Here is a 14614-nt window from a genome sequence, read left to right on the forward strand (position 1 = left end):
TCGTAACAAAAATTTATCCGTCGTATAAATCAGCGTAACGCGTTGGCAGAGACGTGCGTTACAATCTGAATATATTTCAATTAATCTCCATAAAAGCTCGGACAGCCGACCTCTATGTCTCCTCCGTGCGATCCTCTTCTTTTTCTCTCTTTTTTTTTCTTTTTCACTCCTCTATATTTTTCCTGTTTTACCGTTCGATGGTAGGAATGTATTACACCATAAACAAAGTAAAGGATAGACGTGACACGTGATGATGTTTTTTCGTATCGTAAGAATTTAGGGATTTTTATATATATACATATGTATACAGGGTATTAATATATTCGTGATTGAAAATCATTTTCGATTCCAGAAAGCAAATATAAAAATTGATATATACAAATTAAGGTTTATTTATTACCTTATTTATTATTTATAAATGTTTTAAATTTAGATATCAGAATGAAGCGATAGATAGAGACAATGTACGACTATATTTATAACGGAGATAATTATCTTATCTCACTTCATCTCGATATAAATTTTAATTGCCTTAATAAATCACTATCAACAAATACTTTTGTATACTAATTACGTATTCGTTTGTATTGATATTGATTCTCCAAATACGTCTCATGAACACCCCGTATGTGTTTCTTCTGCGTATTGCGAGGAATCCATGTACTATACTTGTATATATATGTATGTTTTTTTAAATATAAATTAATTTTATTTACTGCATAAATTTCACACGAGAAATAAAAGTCGCCAAGTCCCATAAAATATCGGCCCGTACATGAAGACACGTTAAAATTACACGGTGTCGTGTATGCGCTGGCGATACCTTGATTGAAATTTAACGACATAACTCGGGCTTCAGAGATCGAAACCGTCCGGGGTGGAAATAAGCCGACAATTGCGATGGCTGAGCTCGACAGCCAATCAGAAATAAAAATAAATTTTTAGAGGAAGAATGCTGCTGGGATGTTGCAAGTTTCTACGAGATATTGTAAGAAGAGGCAAAGTGATACTCGTGGAAATATTATCAAATTTATCGGGTAAAGGGTGATGGTGGTGCAAACAAGATTTTCGTGAATTTATTTAAGGGCGATTAAGAAGAATCCTTTGAATTCGAGAGAACGATGGTTTTTTGAAATTTTAGAATTAAATTACAAATATAAATTTCTTCTAATATCGTAATAACATAAATTTTTATGGATTAATAAGAACGAAAAATAAATTCATAAAAGAAGTGTTGAAATTTTAAAGGAGTGTGAAAATATACTGTATTTAAATATTTCTCAGGTATACATAAAATCCAACGGGACAGTTCGTCTCACGAGGCCGTGAGAAAACCCCGTGACACACTGGATTACGAAGACATTTTTATCGTTTAAAAATTAGAAAACAGTTACACCGGTAGCGGAAGAAAAGAAGAAAAAGGGATTAATAAGAGGTAACGGAGTCGGTTGAAATATTTCATTATACCGGTTATGTTCGAGAGCAAGTCTTGTTAAATACAATGCATAGCGTCACGAAGTGACCAAGAAAATTCATTCTGGCATGCGAACATTGGAGATTAAAACGGGGGTAGGGGTTAGTGTTTTACTAAATGAGTCATTTTCTGGGAGGGGCGAGGGAATTGCGAACATTCTTTGAAAACACCTTTGAAAATGAGAGCAGAGTATTATTTGGAGTAAAAATGTTTGAATAAAAATTTCAATGAGAGAAGTTTCATCCGGGAAAGAAAAATGCGGAGAAGATTGTTAAAGAGATAAATTTCTTACGTGACAAAAATAATATTTTTGGAGGAAGTTGATGTGAATGAATCGAAGTGAAATATCTTCTTTCATATTGTCGTTGAAACAGTATGATCAGATCCTAGATCCCACGTTCGACCCACAGAATTTCCAATTAAGAAATTTATTTAGAGATTTAGATTTAGAAATCGTAAAGCATCGTTAAATCTAATTTCATTGTAAAATGGCGTAAATGATGAAGTCCTTCGAAAAATTTTGTCTTGAGAATATAACGAGATCGCTTAATATAGGTTTTAATTGGTCATTAGTTACAAAAATATGAGTTTTCTTTTATCTTATCGGTATGTAAATTACTTTCATAAAAAATATAGATAGTCGACCTTAATGCTAAACAACTATATACACGGGAAAAAAGGAAATAATTATCTTTATCTACTTTCAATAAATTCTTCTTTATCAAAATTAAACTCGAGAAACTCCGTACCAACATCTTTCTATACACATTATTCTTCATAAAAGACTAACCATTAAAAGCCATCCTTGACCACCAACAAACAATCTTAAAACCCCAAACCACAAATTTTCATCGTAAACCTCAAGACAGTGCAATTTCGAAATATTAAATCGTGCCAAAAATTCCTTTTATCTCCTTTGCTCCGATATTTTTCCAACACTTTCGCGACGAAAGTACAAGAGTAACGAATTCCAACAAGAAGAAGAAACACGTTACAAGAAAAAAAACCCAACGATGGCAGAAACGTTCGAGACGCATAATTTCCAATCACCCCGCCTATCATCCATGGTTAACTCTTTATATATGACGTTATATAGGGTTAACCCTTGACAGGATTGCGAGATGACGGAAGCCGGTCCACGTGATCTGCGTCGAATTCAATTTTCTGCGCACACGTGACGCACGTGTTGCCCATCGTGCGTGAGTGTGTGTACACACGCGTGTATATTCACGCGTGATACGTACGACTCGTTGAAAGAGAATGGATAAGGAGGGAAGAGGTCAAGAACCTTGGACAACCTTCCGTTTGCCAATACGTGTTCGATCGATCCACGTTTGCATCACGTTTGATACAGGAGCTGCCGATATTTCCCTTCATTCGTATATTTCCTGGTATTCGCAAGATTTATGTGTGTGGCAGAGGTGTAACGCGCGTCGATTTCTAGAATTGGTTTATACGTATATGTTCTGGCCATTGTCGAAGCGGTGAAAAAGATCGGTTATTGGAGAGAAAGAGAAGAAGAGGTGGGTGGTATATTGAATGAGCGGAAAAGCGATTGTTAAATGGGATGTAATGTATGGTGTGTGTGTGTGTGTGTGTGTGTATGAGGATATATGAAGATGGAGTGATTAATTTGGGATAGATAGGGATAGATGGTTAAGGGGGTTGTTTTTGCTTGTTCTAGTGGGTTCTTTGTGGATCTGATGGAAGGTATTTGAATATATGGAATTTAATGAAATTAGTTGTTAGATGGTAACTTAATGTGTGAAAGTTTGAAAAAGATGGTGTTTTTTAACAGATTATATATTTTTCAATAATATTTGAATCTGTAATCTAATTTAGATAGTAATATCAAATATTATCACAGAATTATATCATAATTATATATTGAATTATTAATGTAATGGCATTATTACGTTATGCATTATGTATCACATTATCTCTGCATTTCTGCTTTGATAATTTCTTTGTACATATCCTATTGGATATTATTTACTTGTATTCTGTTTCATGGTGTCGTTTAAAATTAATATTTCCTCGGTGCAAAGCATTAACAGAGTACTGGATTCGGCCCATTGAAGATTAATTAGGATTTCTAATAAATTGGGATTCGTGATAGTCGATGATTTATGTAATAGGACTAATAGGACTTCATAAAACCAGATTACCTTAAGAAAGTTAATTACATAACTGATAAATAGGATTCTAATTTTAATCCTGAATATATCTTAAATTTTTTGCAATGCAATTACAATGTCTCTTTTTTATTTACTTCTATTAATTTTGTTTACTTCTTTATCGAATATTTTGTCCATATTTCCGAATGCTGATATCAGATTACGTTATTTTTCGCGTGTAAGAGTAAACGAAAATTATCGCAAGTCGAGTATACGATATAATAGAATTGCAGAGTTAAGTACAATTAAGCCGTTATGCAAATGCTTGCCAACATTAATATCGATAACAAGATTCATCGAAGTTATTCTTCTTTAATTAAATTTGATAACGAAACGAGGAAGATATTTTCGCGCGCAAAATCAAATTTCAATCCTGCTATTTGCAGGAATAACGTTTAAAATAATAAACTTTGTCGTTCACTTTTGTTTTTCTTGCGAAATAAATTCAGTTCAAATTCATTTAATAATATATTTTTGCATAGTGCAGTTTGTGTTCGCATAATCATTCTAATCCGCATTTGACGTAACCTAAAATAAAATCGTTTTCCAATCATTGATTCCTCAATTAATAAAAAGTAGAAATTTAAAATTCCTCGTAAATTTACTGCCAATACGAATAAGATACATAGAAAGGGATAAACAAATTCGTAATTTTGATCTTTTCGTTATAAGATATCCTACGTAATTCCCTCATGAGCATTAATAACCAATTTCAGGACTCGAAACACGGTTCCAAAAAGCCAGCCAACTCCGTTGTACATACCTATCCTACTGCTAATCCATTTGCCTTAATAAATTATGATTTCTGTGGGGTACACAGCTACCATATGATCTCGCTTCCAATTAAGGTAATTAATGTACAGCGGGCACGCAATGGCTGCTTTCAAAAGGTTGTTCTTCGGAAGAAATATCTCTTTCTCTCTCTCTCTCTCTTTCTCCCTCTTTCGCTATTGGACGATCCTCGCGTTTAATTCCGATGAAAATAGGACGGAACATCGGTATATTTCATCGAGAATGGTAGAAAGATATTGGAATCGAAGTATTCTCCTTTCAAAACCTATAAAAAGAAAGCATCGACAATGTCTTTATCTTTTAACGACATTGTTTTCAAGCTTGCCTTCCAACGTAATGTATCCTTTGTATCCTGCTTAATCCTGCGTATCGTGAATTTCCTTCTCTCGTAAGAAGAGTCTCGAAATGTGTAGCGTCTCCTTTTTTAATTAATATTTTTTTTAATCGAGTATCGATATTAAGGTGAAGACAAATAAAAAAAAATCGAACGTGATAAAATATTTAATTAAAAAAGGAATAGAAAATTATGGTTTGGATATATTTTAAAGGCTTTGGATTATTGTTCTTTGTGCTCTTTCTTTGCTCGTGAATAATGACTCAAAGAAACGCCTTTACGCGTATTATGGAGATCTTACTCTTTGAGTCATATGATATAAAAAGGTCGGTTTATCAAACTGGTATTGTCATGCTTTAAGAATTCATCTGAAAAACGTATTGTTCCATTATTATATTTTCCTCAATTTCAATAATATATATCCTTTATTTACAATTCTTATCTCAGAATATTGAAAAACTTTTACCTTTATTCTTCGATTCAACCAACTTCCTCATGTTCCTTTCGAATGAAGTGTCGTCTTCCCATAATTCCCAACGCTACAAATTCCAACGTGGTAGTATTTATACTTTGCCTGCCCGGTCAAAGAGATCCATGCCAAACTAAATTAAGCCACCCATTCGAAAAATGTTCACCTCGATAAAGGCCCGGAAATCTCTATTCGGTCCAGTGAAACGGGATTAAAATACACGGCCATCGACGCCCGATATTTCGCGAAACACCTTGTATCGACTGCGATCGATGTAACGCGCGTGTAAATACGTTTATCTGCCGGTAAAAATAATACACGCTCCCACGACAGAGGGGGGAAATTATGCCGGGAGCACGAGCGCCGCCATTGTTCGACCCCTCGATTCGCGCTCGGCCACGGGAGATTTTTGCTGAATCCGAAGGGTGGAAATTCCTGGCTAATTCGAGGAGTGGAGAGAAAGAGAAAGAGAGAGAGAAACATCTGTCGATGGCTCGTTCTCTCGTTCGTAAACATTTAAAAGCCAGGACACCGCAACAATGGATGTATTTACGCGAGCCCGCCATCCCCTTTCGAGGATATTGCATCGCGCTCGTGTTTTCGGTGATAAATTGCATTTCCGGCGATGACTTCCGTGTCGATGCAACGGCCGCCTCCCTCTCGTGGAAGCTGGATGTTATTGTTGGACGAAAGAAATTTATGGCACGCTGGATGGCCATCGGTTCGCAACCCTTTAACGAAGGGCGGCCAACGATAAAATCGAAATTGTTGGCCGCGTATCGTGACGTCGATATCCGCGGATCATTAAACGGGGAATGGCGTACACTCGGATAAACGCGGGGACCTTTGGGTGTTAATTCGTAAACGGGGTTGGGACGTGAAGGGGTGAGAAATCATCTCCACGCTCGATCGGTGTTTTAATCCTTCTTTGCGGGTTTGAATTCTTTTTTCGAGGATTTCGATTAATATTCCTTGGAGTTTTGATATTTCAATTTTTAATTTTAATTTTAAATTTTTATTCTCCGAGAGAAGGGATTTTCTGGTACTAAATCGTAGCCGCGTTATCTTTATGCTTTAAGTGAGATTTCGTGTTCAAAAATTGGATCGTGCTTTTATTCTTTTTATCTCTATCGAAAATATGAAATTGGAGGGGAACTTTTCGTGGCAAATGGTCCATTAAAAAAATAACAGGTAAATCAAAGAAGACGGATCCAACGAAAAATAACCAACTTCTTCTCCAACTATTATAATTTCTTCTAAATAAAAAAGAAAAAAAATGTCATTTTCCAACGTAAAAATTTTTTACCTAAATTTCGAAAAAAGGTTTCTCCAGCATGATTGTCGAGAACGGATTTTGAACCACGTCATTTTCTGTTCTGCAGCTTTGGCAAGCGGACGGGTGGCAGCGCCAGGAGACCCAACGAATGCTTCGTCCTCGAGCCCTCCGAGATGATCGTGGTGAGTACTGCTTAGTAGAAACTTGTTGTTCCATACGATGCAATCATGCACGAATCGTCTGCAATTGACGTGTATGACGTGATTTTCGCGTTGACGAAAAATTTCCCGCGCCCGGAAACTTTCGTCGCGAACGAAAACTTTGTTTCGCGCAGAGTTTTACGTTTAAAGGAAACGAGGAGGAGCGTTTTGGCACGGTAGAACTTCCGTTCAAACTTCTTGCACGTTCCACGATTAAATTTAAAGGGAAGAGGGTCGAGGCTGTTTCGCGCAATCAAGCTGAATAGACCGAGGGGTAGTTCGAACCCCTTTTCGCGTGATTTAATTGTTCGTTGAATGACGTTTAATATTCGAAGGAATTTCTTCCCCTTCCTTTACTTCGTATCTTTGTTATTTCCTTGTTGTTGTTAATACAGCCAATAGAAATAAATTGGACAGAAGTTAGTTTATGTTCTCTGTTCATCATTATTTTCTCCATTAGATTTCGTATATTAATACTTCATTTCTCACTGATACTTTTGATTCAAACCTAAAATTAGATACAGATTAGAAAATTAGATATAGATAATTTTTACATAATTGCTACTTATATAACATATGGAATAATATAGAAATTTCGATAATATATACGTGGTTATTGTAATATTCTCAGAATTTAAAGTACACTTAACACTTATCGAAAACTACGTTTACGTGGAATTGTTGAACAAATTAATAATTTATCCCGTTTAAACGAAAAGAAATGGTGAAAAGTGTACAAAACGAACACGTTCCACAATTTCGAAAGTAATAATTAAATTTTTCCACGTTCGCTTAATCAACAACAAGGTATATCAACACATCAACTCTCTCTCCAAGTCTCTTTCACGATGGCACGTGCGTTTCGCGTCTCTCTCTCTCTCTCTCTCCTTTTTTCCCAATGGCTGTCGTTTCGAAAAACCGGGCACGGAGTCTATCAGTTAGTACAGAATGGAGTCACGAGGAATTGACGCGAATTTCTCTTTTTCCAACCGGTTTGTCCCACATTCGCGAACACGCACGAGCGGAAAACAGCGGCTCGAAAGCCGGGGGGATGGGGAAGGGGGAGGTTGGCCGTGTGTTGGCTCGCGAACCGCCATTCCGGATATGGCGATATCGCATAATGAAAGACAATGGTGTCCGAGACTCGAGACGCAACGTGGCAGACAGTTAATCAATAGTTCCTCTCTCGTGGCGTGTGTTATGCAGAGTTTTCGAGGCCCGCCCCGCCTCGATTCGGCTCCGTGATCGCGATTACGCGGACGATTATTTGGGGGATTAAAAAACGCGGAAGCGGATGCTTCTGTGGATGGAAGGGGAGGGGTGGATGGGGGACGAGATTCTCGATGTTTCGAGAGATTGGGTTTGGGGAATGGGGAAATCGAATTTGAGGAATCGAAGGAGGGTTTTGAAGATGTATAAACGTGGATTTGAAATTGTTCAGTTGCGGAAAATTCGTGGAATTTAAGGGATGGGTTTTCGAGAAATTGGATCAAGATTCGGGGGAATAATTGTAAATAATTCTAGATTTGAATCCGTTGGTTATATGAGTTAAATGAATGGCAATGGAAGATGATGGTATAAAAAGGGATAGATGAAGAAATGACGAAAGTGTAAAAAGTTTTGGAATGGTATTGTTTTTGTATCGTTCAATAATATCTAATATCGTGGCATTTTGAAATGGAATGGTAATTCGAATGGAGAGCAAACGTATTGAAATCGAAAATTTGAATACAGAGCTGTGCTATCTAATGGGAGTATGATATTTGTTGGAAATTACAAAGTTGGATTACAAAGTTGAAAACAATATTGTCTGTGTATCATGTGTGAAATTTGTATGTCATTTGGAAGTGAAGGTAATGGAAACTTCAAATCGAGATCATTTTGGGAACTAGTAGTGGTAGGAATTAAGAAAGTAGAAAGTGAACATGACATTTAATGGAAATTATATTATTTTGGAGTTGAAATAATTTCTCTCGAAACAATTTAGGGATGAAATTCGAAAAATGTTTCAAATGGGAAACATTTGGGAAATTTCACGATGAAATTTAGTGTAAATTGAAAAAAAACAATATTTAATATAAATATAATATAATATAATATAATATAACATAACATAACATAACACAACATAACATAATATAATATAATCTGATAATTAATCTCACATATAATCTCAATATGAAATATAAATTCATTACTCTTAATACATTGAATTTCAATAAATTTTCTTAATAATAATAATCGGAATTTATTATTTTAATTTATTATTTAAATCTTTACCATTTATTAGTGAAAATTTTATTTTATTCGAATCTTTATGCAAAGCATTAAAGAATGAAATTTCTCAAATATTATTTATTAGAAAAGATTAAATGGATTTGCAAATCATACATAAATATCAATTCGATTACTTAATTAAAATTTTGCTAATAAGAGAAAGTAAAATCGATCTCTCGGATAATTTGCTCGGATTAGTTCACGTTAATCCGATTCGACGATGCTCGAAAATGGCACGAGTGAATTCCAATTATCCAATTTCAATCGTTTTCACGTTTAAAATTTACCAAAATTTCGTGTGAAAGCTCGTCGCTTCTGTTTCGCGATTTCGTTGTTAATTATTCCACGCAACGAGTGAAACCGAATGATTCGTGCTGCCATCTACGATCTGTTTTACCGACTATTCGATCCCGAAGAATCTTCTGATCGATAGATCACAGAATTTTATTCTTGAAAATAATCGTATTATTCAATTTTTTTATCTTTTTGCGAAAATTAGAAATTTTATAAATCTAAAAATTTTTCTTAAATATATTTCTATTTAATACACGTGTTTACAAAATATTTATGAATTTCTTTCTTTTCTTTTTCTTTTTTTTTTTATCTCATTTTATTTGAAATATTTATATTTGATAATTTCACAATTTCATTTATTTGGAGTTGAAAATTTTTAAAATTAATAATTTCTTCGATGTTTTATTTTATAATTTCATATTATATTTTATCATATGCACTTCACAAATTCCTTACAGTATTATTCATATTATCAACATCGTTGTGCAACATTTTAGATTCAAACAACACACTAAACCATGATAATCTCCGTCTCGTAAAAGAAACTCACATATCCAACCACGAATTACAACTCTCAAGTACTCTGTATATATTCCATTTCCCCTCTTTATCGTTTACTTTAATCCCGTCTTATCTAAAATTCATCTTAGCTTTCTTCCATCGCATAATGTTGAAACGTTGACGATCCAAAAGAAACATTTCCAACGAAACATTTAACATTATACATGTAATTTTTTCCTCGTTAATCGCTGAATCGTGAATTTTAAACGATATCTAATTTCCATCGATCAACGATCTAAAAAGTTTTATGTTTCAAGGTCCGTTTCCCCTCCTTTTCATGGTTCAAAATAAAAAATACACGATGCCGATGAAAATGTTGAAACTTGAGCTATGAATCATCGCGATATAATCGAAAACTCACGGAAACTCGTTATCGAATGATGAGACAGTTACGATAAGACGTCTCGAATTCGATCGATGATAACTATTCATGAGGGGATACGTTTTTTCGAAGAAACGAGATTATGAATCGTTGACGTGAAAATTTTCAATTCTCCAGAGATATCGTTTCGGTTCGGGGTTAAATTTTAAATTAATTTTACGGTATTTAAAATATTGTTTCACTGACGAATCCTTTTTTTTTTTTTTTTTTTAATGAAAGAAATGGATTAAATTAAATATTTGAGTGGAAATTTCAACCCTCGAGTGAAATATTGTTGAATTTGCATCGAATTAATTAATTTCAAGATATTTGTTTTGTATGAAAAAGAAAAAAAGGAATTATTAATGTCAATATGGAAAATGAAATTAACACAGGATCGAGTCGAAAAATTAAATTAAATAAAATGAGATAGCCTAAAATTAGTGCCTGTTCCGGGTACTTATGACGCTTGAGGATGGCACTTGAGGGTTGAAAATGAAAGAGACGGTGGTAGGCGCTACTGCAGAATGCACTTTGGATTATGCAACGCGTTGCCACTGTACCGTGGACACCCATCTCCATGTATGGTATACCAACTTCCTGTTCTCGTCTGTTTCAACCGTTTTTTTTTCTAGTATTATCTCGGCTCCTCGGTTGACAACGTTCCATTATGCGGCGTATCGCTGTGATTATTCCTCCGGTCGAAATTAATTGCATTATCATATTCTAAATTATAGCGGTTTTAACGAAATATTATTCGATGTGTTCCGTACAATTAAAATTACGCAAGCAATTATTAATAGGATCTTATCAAATATATAGGATGCCTCGTATAAAATCAATTTCTCTTTCTAACAACATTCAATTTTCCGCGACATTTCATATTTTAATGATAAATGAATTTTATCACGATGTTTCCTATATTAATACCTGTCAAACCTGTGTAAATGATACGTCACAAGAAAATCGTGATCGCTTTCGTCTCGCATTTTTCTCATAATTGTAAGATACATTATTATTCGAAGCATAAAATGAATTACTAATGAAAATGTCACGTGATCAGATCAAAATATTCAGAGGAATGTGCATCCATAATTAGTGACCATTGCTTTTAATTTTATTAAGTAATTTCTTTCCATTCGATCGATCTATTTAATTAAATTTTTAAATACTTTTTTACTTGTAAGTAATAGCACACCTACTCGCTTAATCACTTTCACCGTTCATCACGAAGAGATCAACCAAAGATGAACTCGACGAAAAGAAGGAATCTCAATAGCTCGGCGACCCTCCCGAAATAAAAAGAATAACACGCTTCCTTCGATGTTTCCACGCTCATTAACGCTTCCGCAATAAATCTTTAATTCCTCGACTCGGATCCCCAATGAATCCCCTGCGAACGGAATGGCTGAGACCAATATGGGAGATGACAAATATTACAGTGGATTTACAGCTCCGTTCAAAGTGATTCGTCCGCTCGATGCCTCTTAGATTCAGTTTCCAATGTGACGGATTACGCGGAAATCCAATTCAGACCCTCATATTAGAGCCGTACCTGTGTAATTCACGATCACGATTATCGTGCACGCGATTCAAGCGATTCGTGTGGAGGAGAGACGATCCATAACGGATAAATATCAATGATCAACGCGGCTGGTCGCTGAATTTTCCGATAATTTCCTTTTTTTTTTGGAACGGCAATTAGCCAGAGATGTTTGTTTTGCACGTCTCTCACCGATTCTGCCACTTCTCTTCGGTTCAATCATTAAAACGGTATTTCGATCGATGACTTTCGTGGAAATTGGAGATGAATTGTTCGATTCTTGAGAGCGGAATTTGCCTAGAATTATTAATTTTTATCGGCGCTGCACCCGAGAGTGTCACTTGAGAATACTCGAACATTTTATTATAATTGAGTGTCAATTTGAGAATAATCGAGGATGCTGATCTCGTTTGAAAACGAGAAGTAATTCTCATCAGTTCGAGATGGATGTCATTTTCAACAAAATATATTTATTCGAATTCGTTGATGATCAAAAAAGTGTTTTTTTAGTTCAACAAATTTTTGTGGTTTTTGATCGAATCTTGAGAAAGGTTTGGAATTGGGTTGTTATTTAGTAAAAATTTTAATTTCGATTCAAAATTTCTGTGGTACGTTTAATATCGCATAAACGTATCGTCACACGTATTAAAATATACTGGAAAATATAACATTCTCCAGATTTATTTATGCAAGGTGTACACTCCCATGAATTTTTAAATCGCTCGAGATGATTTTATTACAGTTTATTAAAATGTATGTCAAATATATTTATTTTACATTATGGATGAATATTTTTATGCGCCTTGATATAATTAATAAATATGGAGGAAAGAAAATATAAAAATTACTTAATTAAATTTACGCGTAAAAATCTCTTCGTTACTTTACGTACCGCAATAATAATAATTTTTACATTCAATCTTCATATTTTTTTTTAAATTTTCCAAAAGTGATTACGCTTCTCGCGGAACGTAATACCTTGGATTGATCATTATGCATCAAACCATTAAACGAAATTAAAATTGGAGCGCACAATCTTATATAAGTTGCCTTCTAATTATTCCTCACTTCAAGGATTATCAAACTTCCTTGCAACAGAGTTTTGCACCAGCTTAACGAGTTTTCAGAAAGATTTAATATCAAAAGTCGTCGTGATCCTTTTGTAACTATTAAAAATAGTAGATATCTTTCGCTCTTTTTATCATTTAATTATCATTTAAAAAATTAATATTCTGACAAACATTACACATTTCTATTTTAAATCCAATATTAATTAATTAACACGTAATGATAGATAATTTTTTATTCTTTCAACATCTTCCTTTTAATTTTGATAAATTTCAGCCATTAAGTGTTAATTTTAATCATCGTAAGGATTACATCATACCAGCATCAAAAACATTATTTCGTATCAGATTTCTCTTCCATTTTCCATCGATACATCTCGTTCCTCCTCTCCTTCGTTTCGTATTCGAAATCTAGATATCGTGGAACAATTCGGATAAAATTGATAAAAGAATTTTCCGGGCCGTAACGTAGTTGGAAGAAAAATATTGGAAGGATAATTGTACCATGTATCGCCACAGGAATCTCTATATAACCTGCTACAAATTGCACGTCTGACCTTTAACCTTCTGTCCTCTTTCTCTTTCACCTTTCGATCAATCATCTCCTTTTTGCTCTTCTGTTCCATCGATTGTCTTTCCATTCATATTTTCATTTGAACGTCCGATTGGAATGTTAATTCGACCTATTGTAATTTTTTTAAAAAAATTTCTTGAAGATACTATTCGATGAAAATTCTCGTAGCGTAATTTTATCAGATATCAATCTGATACATTGTTAAATATTTTAAATATTTTAAAAATTCTTTAATTCTTAATATCGTTTAATACAAATAATTTGCTATTTAAAACTTATTCGAAACTTAAATAAATTCAAATAAATTAATTATCCATTCTTATTTTTCTCGCAAATATCCCTCCACCGTTACAAAAATCCAATTGACAAGATTTTTTAACAGATCATCTCTCCATAGCTCATCACACCAGATTAAAAGCGACCTATCAACGTTCGTTTGTTCCTTCTTCTTCTCTCTTTCTCTCTCGGTTTTATCCGAGCTTATTGTGCGGAGCTTCGTCGACTCGAGCTTTAAACGGGAATAAATCATTGTGAAGCGAAGTCCATCTGTGAGTAATAACGCGTCCTGGAACTAATGTCCAGCGGGCATCAAAACGAGTTGGAATGAAAAATGCAGAGAAAAAGAGAAAGAGAGGCGTAATCTTCCTATGCGATTTACTTTCGCGCTTTTCGTGTTCCGCGCTGTTTTTCCACCCAGCTCTTTCTCTCTTTCTCTCTCTCGAAGCGTATTTTATTCTCCTCTTCTCCTCTCCGTTTTCGACGGTTTATTCGGTTCGAGAGGCTCGCTCGCAATAATACTGCGCGATATTGCGCATTCACGGTCCGCGATTCGAGGGATGTAAATTATTTATCGTCATGTATTAGGTAACTTTAATATACGGCGGAAAGGGTACGCCTGAATAACTCGATTATTCGATAAAGGTCGCTCTGTAACGAGAACTATGAAAATTTACTCTCCTCCGTTCGAGTTTGGATTTCAATGGTTTCGATACCGAATGCGGTGATGTAATTATTGTTGTTGGTGATACGTAATAATTGAATTGAAATTATTCCCATTTTTTCCCAGCTTCGCTCTTGTTCGAATTTCGCGATATTGATTAAAACTTGTTTGTGTTAACTTGTTCGTTGGATGGAGCAAATATAAGAGAAAGAGCTATGAAACAATTGTTTAATTAGATAATTTTATCGTTTGTAAAGGTAATTTTTCAAACGAAT

The 14614-nt window shown here is 34.6% G+C and overlaps 1 protein-coding gene across 15 annotated transcripts in view; it reads left to right on the plus strand.

The window, feature by feature from the left end:
- Window positions 1–14614, plus strand: part of LOC107995623 (rap guanine nucleotide exchange factor 2) — a 190168-nt gene that overhangs the window by 131024 nt on the left and 44530 nt on the right. For all 15 annotated transcript variants that reach the window (XM_062073898.1, XM_062073902.1, XM_062073914.1 and 12 more), the window contains one exon: window positions 6629–6704. In XM_062073898.1, coding sequence (XP_061929882.1) covers window positions 6629–6704 — 76 coding nt within the window. The remainder of the gene's footprint in view (window positions 1–6628; window positions 6705–14614) is intronic.

Source organism: Apis cerana, linkage group LG4 (genome assembly GCF_029169275.1).
Source record: "Apis cerana isolate GH-2021 linkage group LG4, AcerK_1.0, whole genome shotgun sequence".
Classification (NCBI taxonomy): domain Eukaryota; kingdom Metazoa; phylum Arthropoda; class Insecta; order Hymenoptera; family Apidae; genus Apis; species Apis cerana.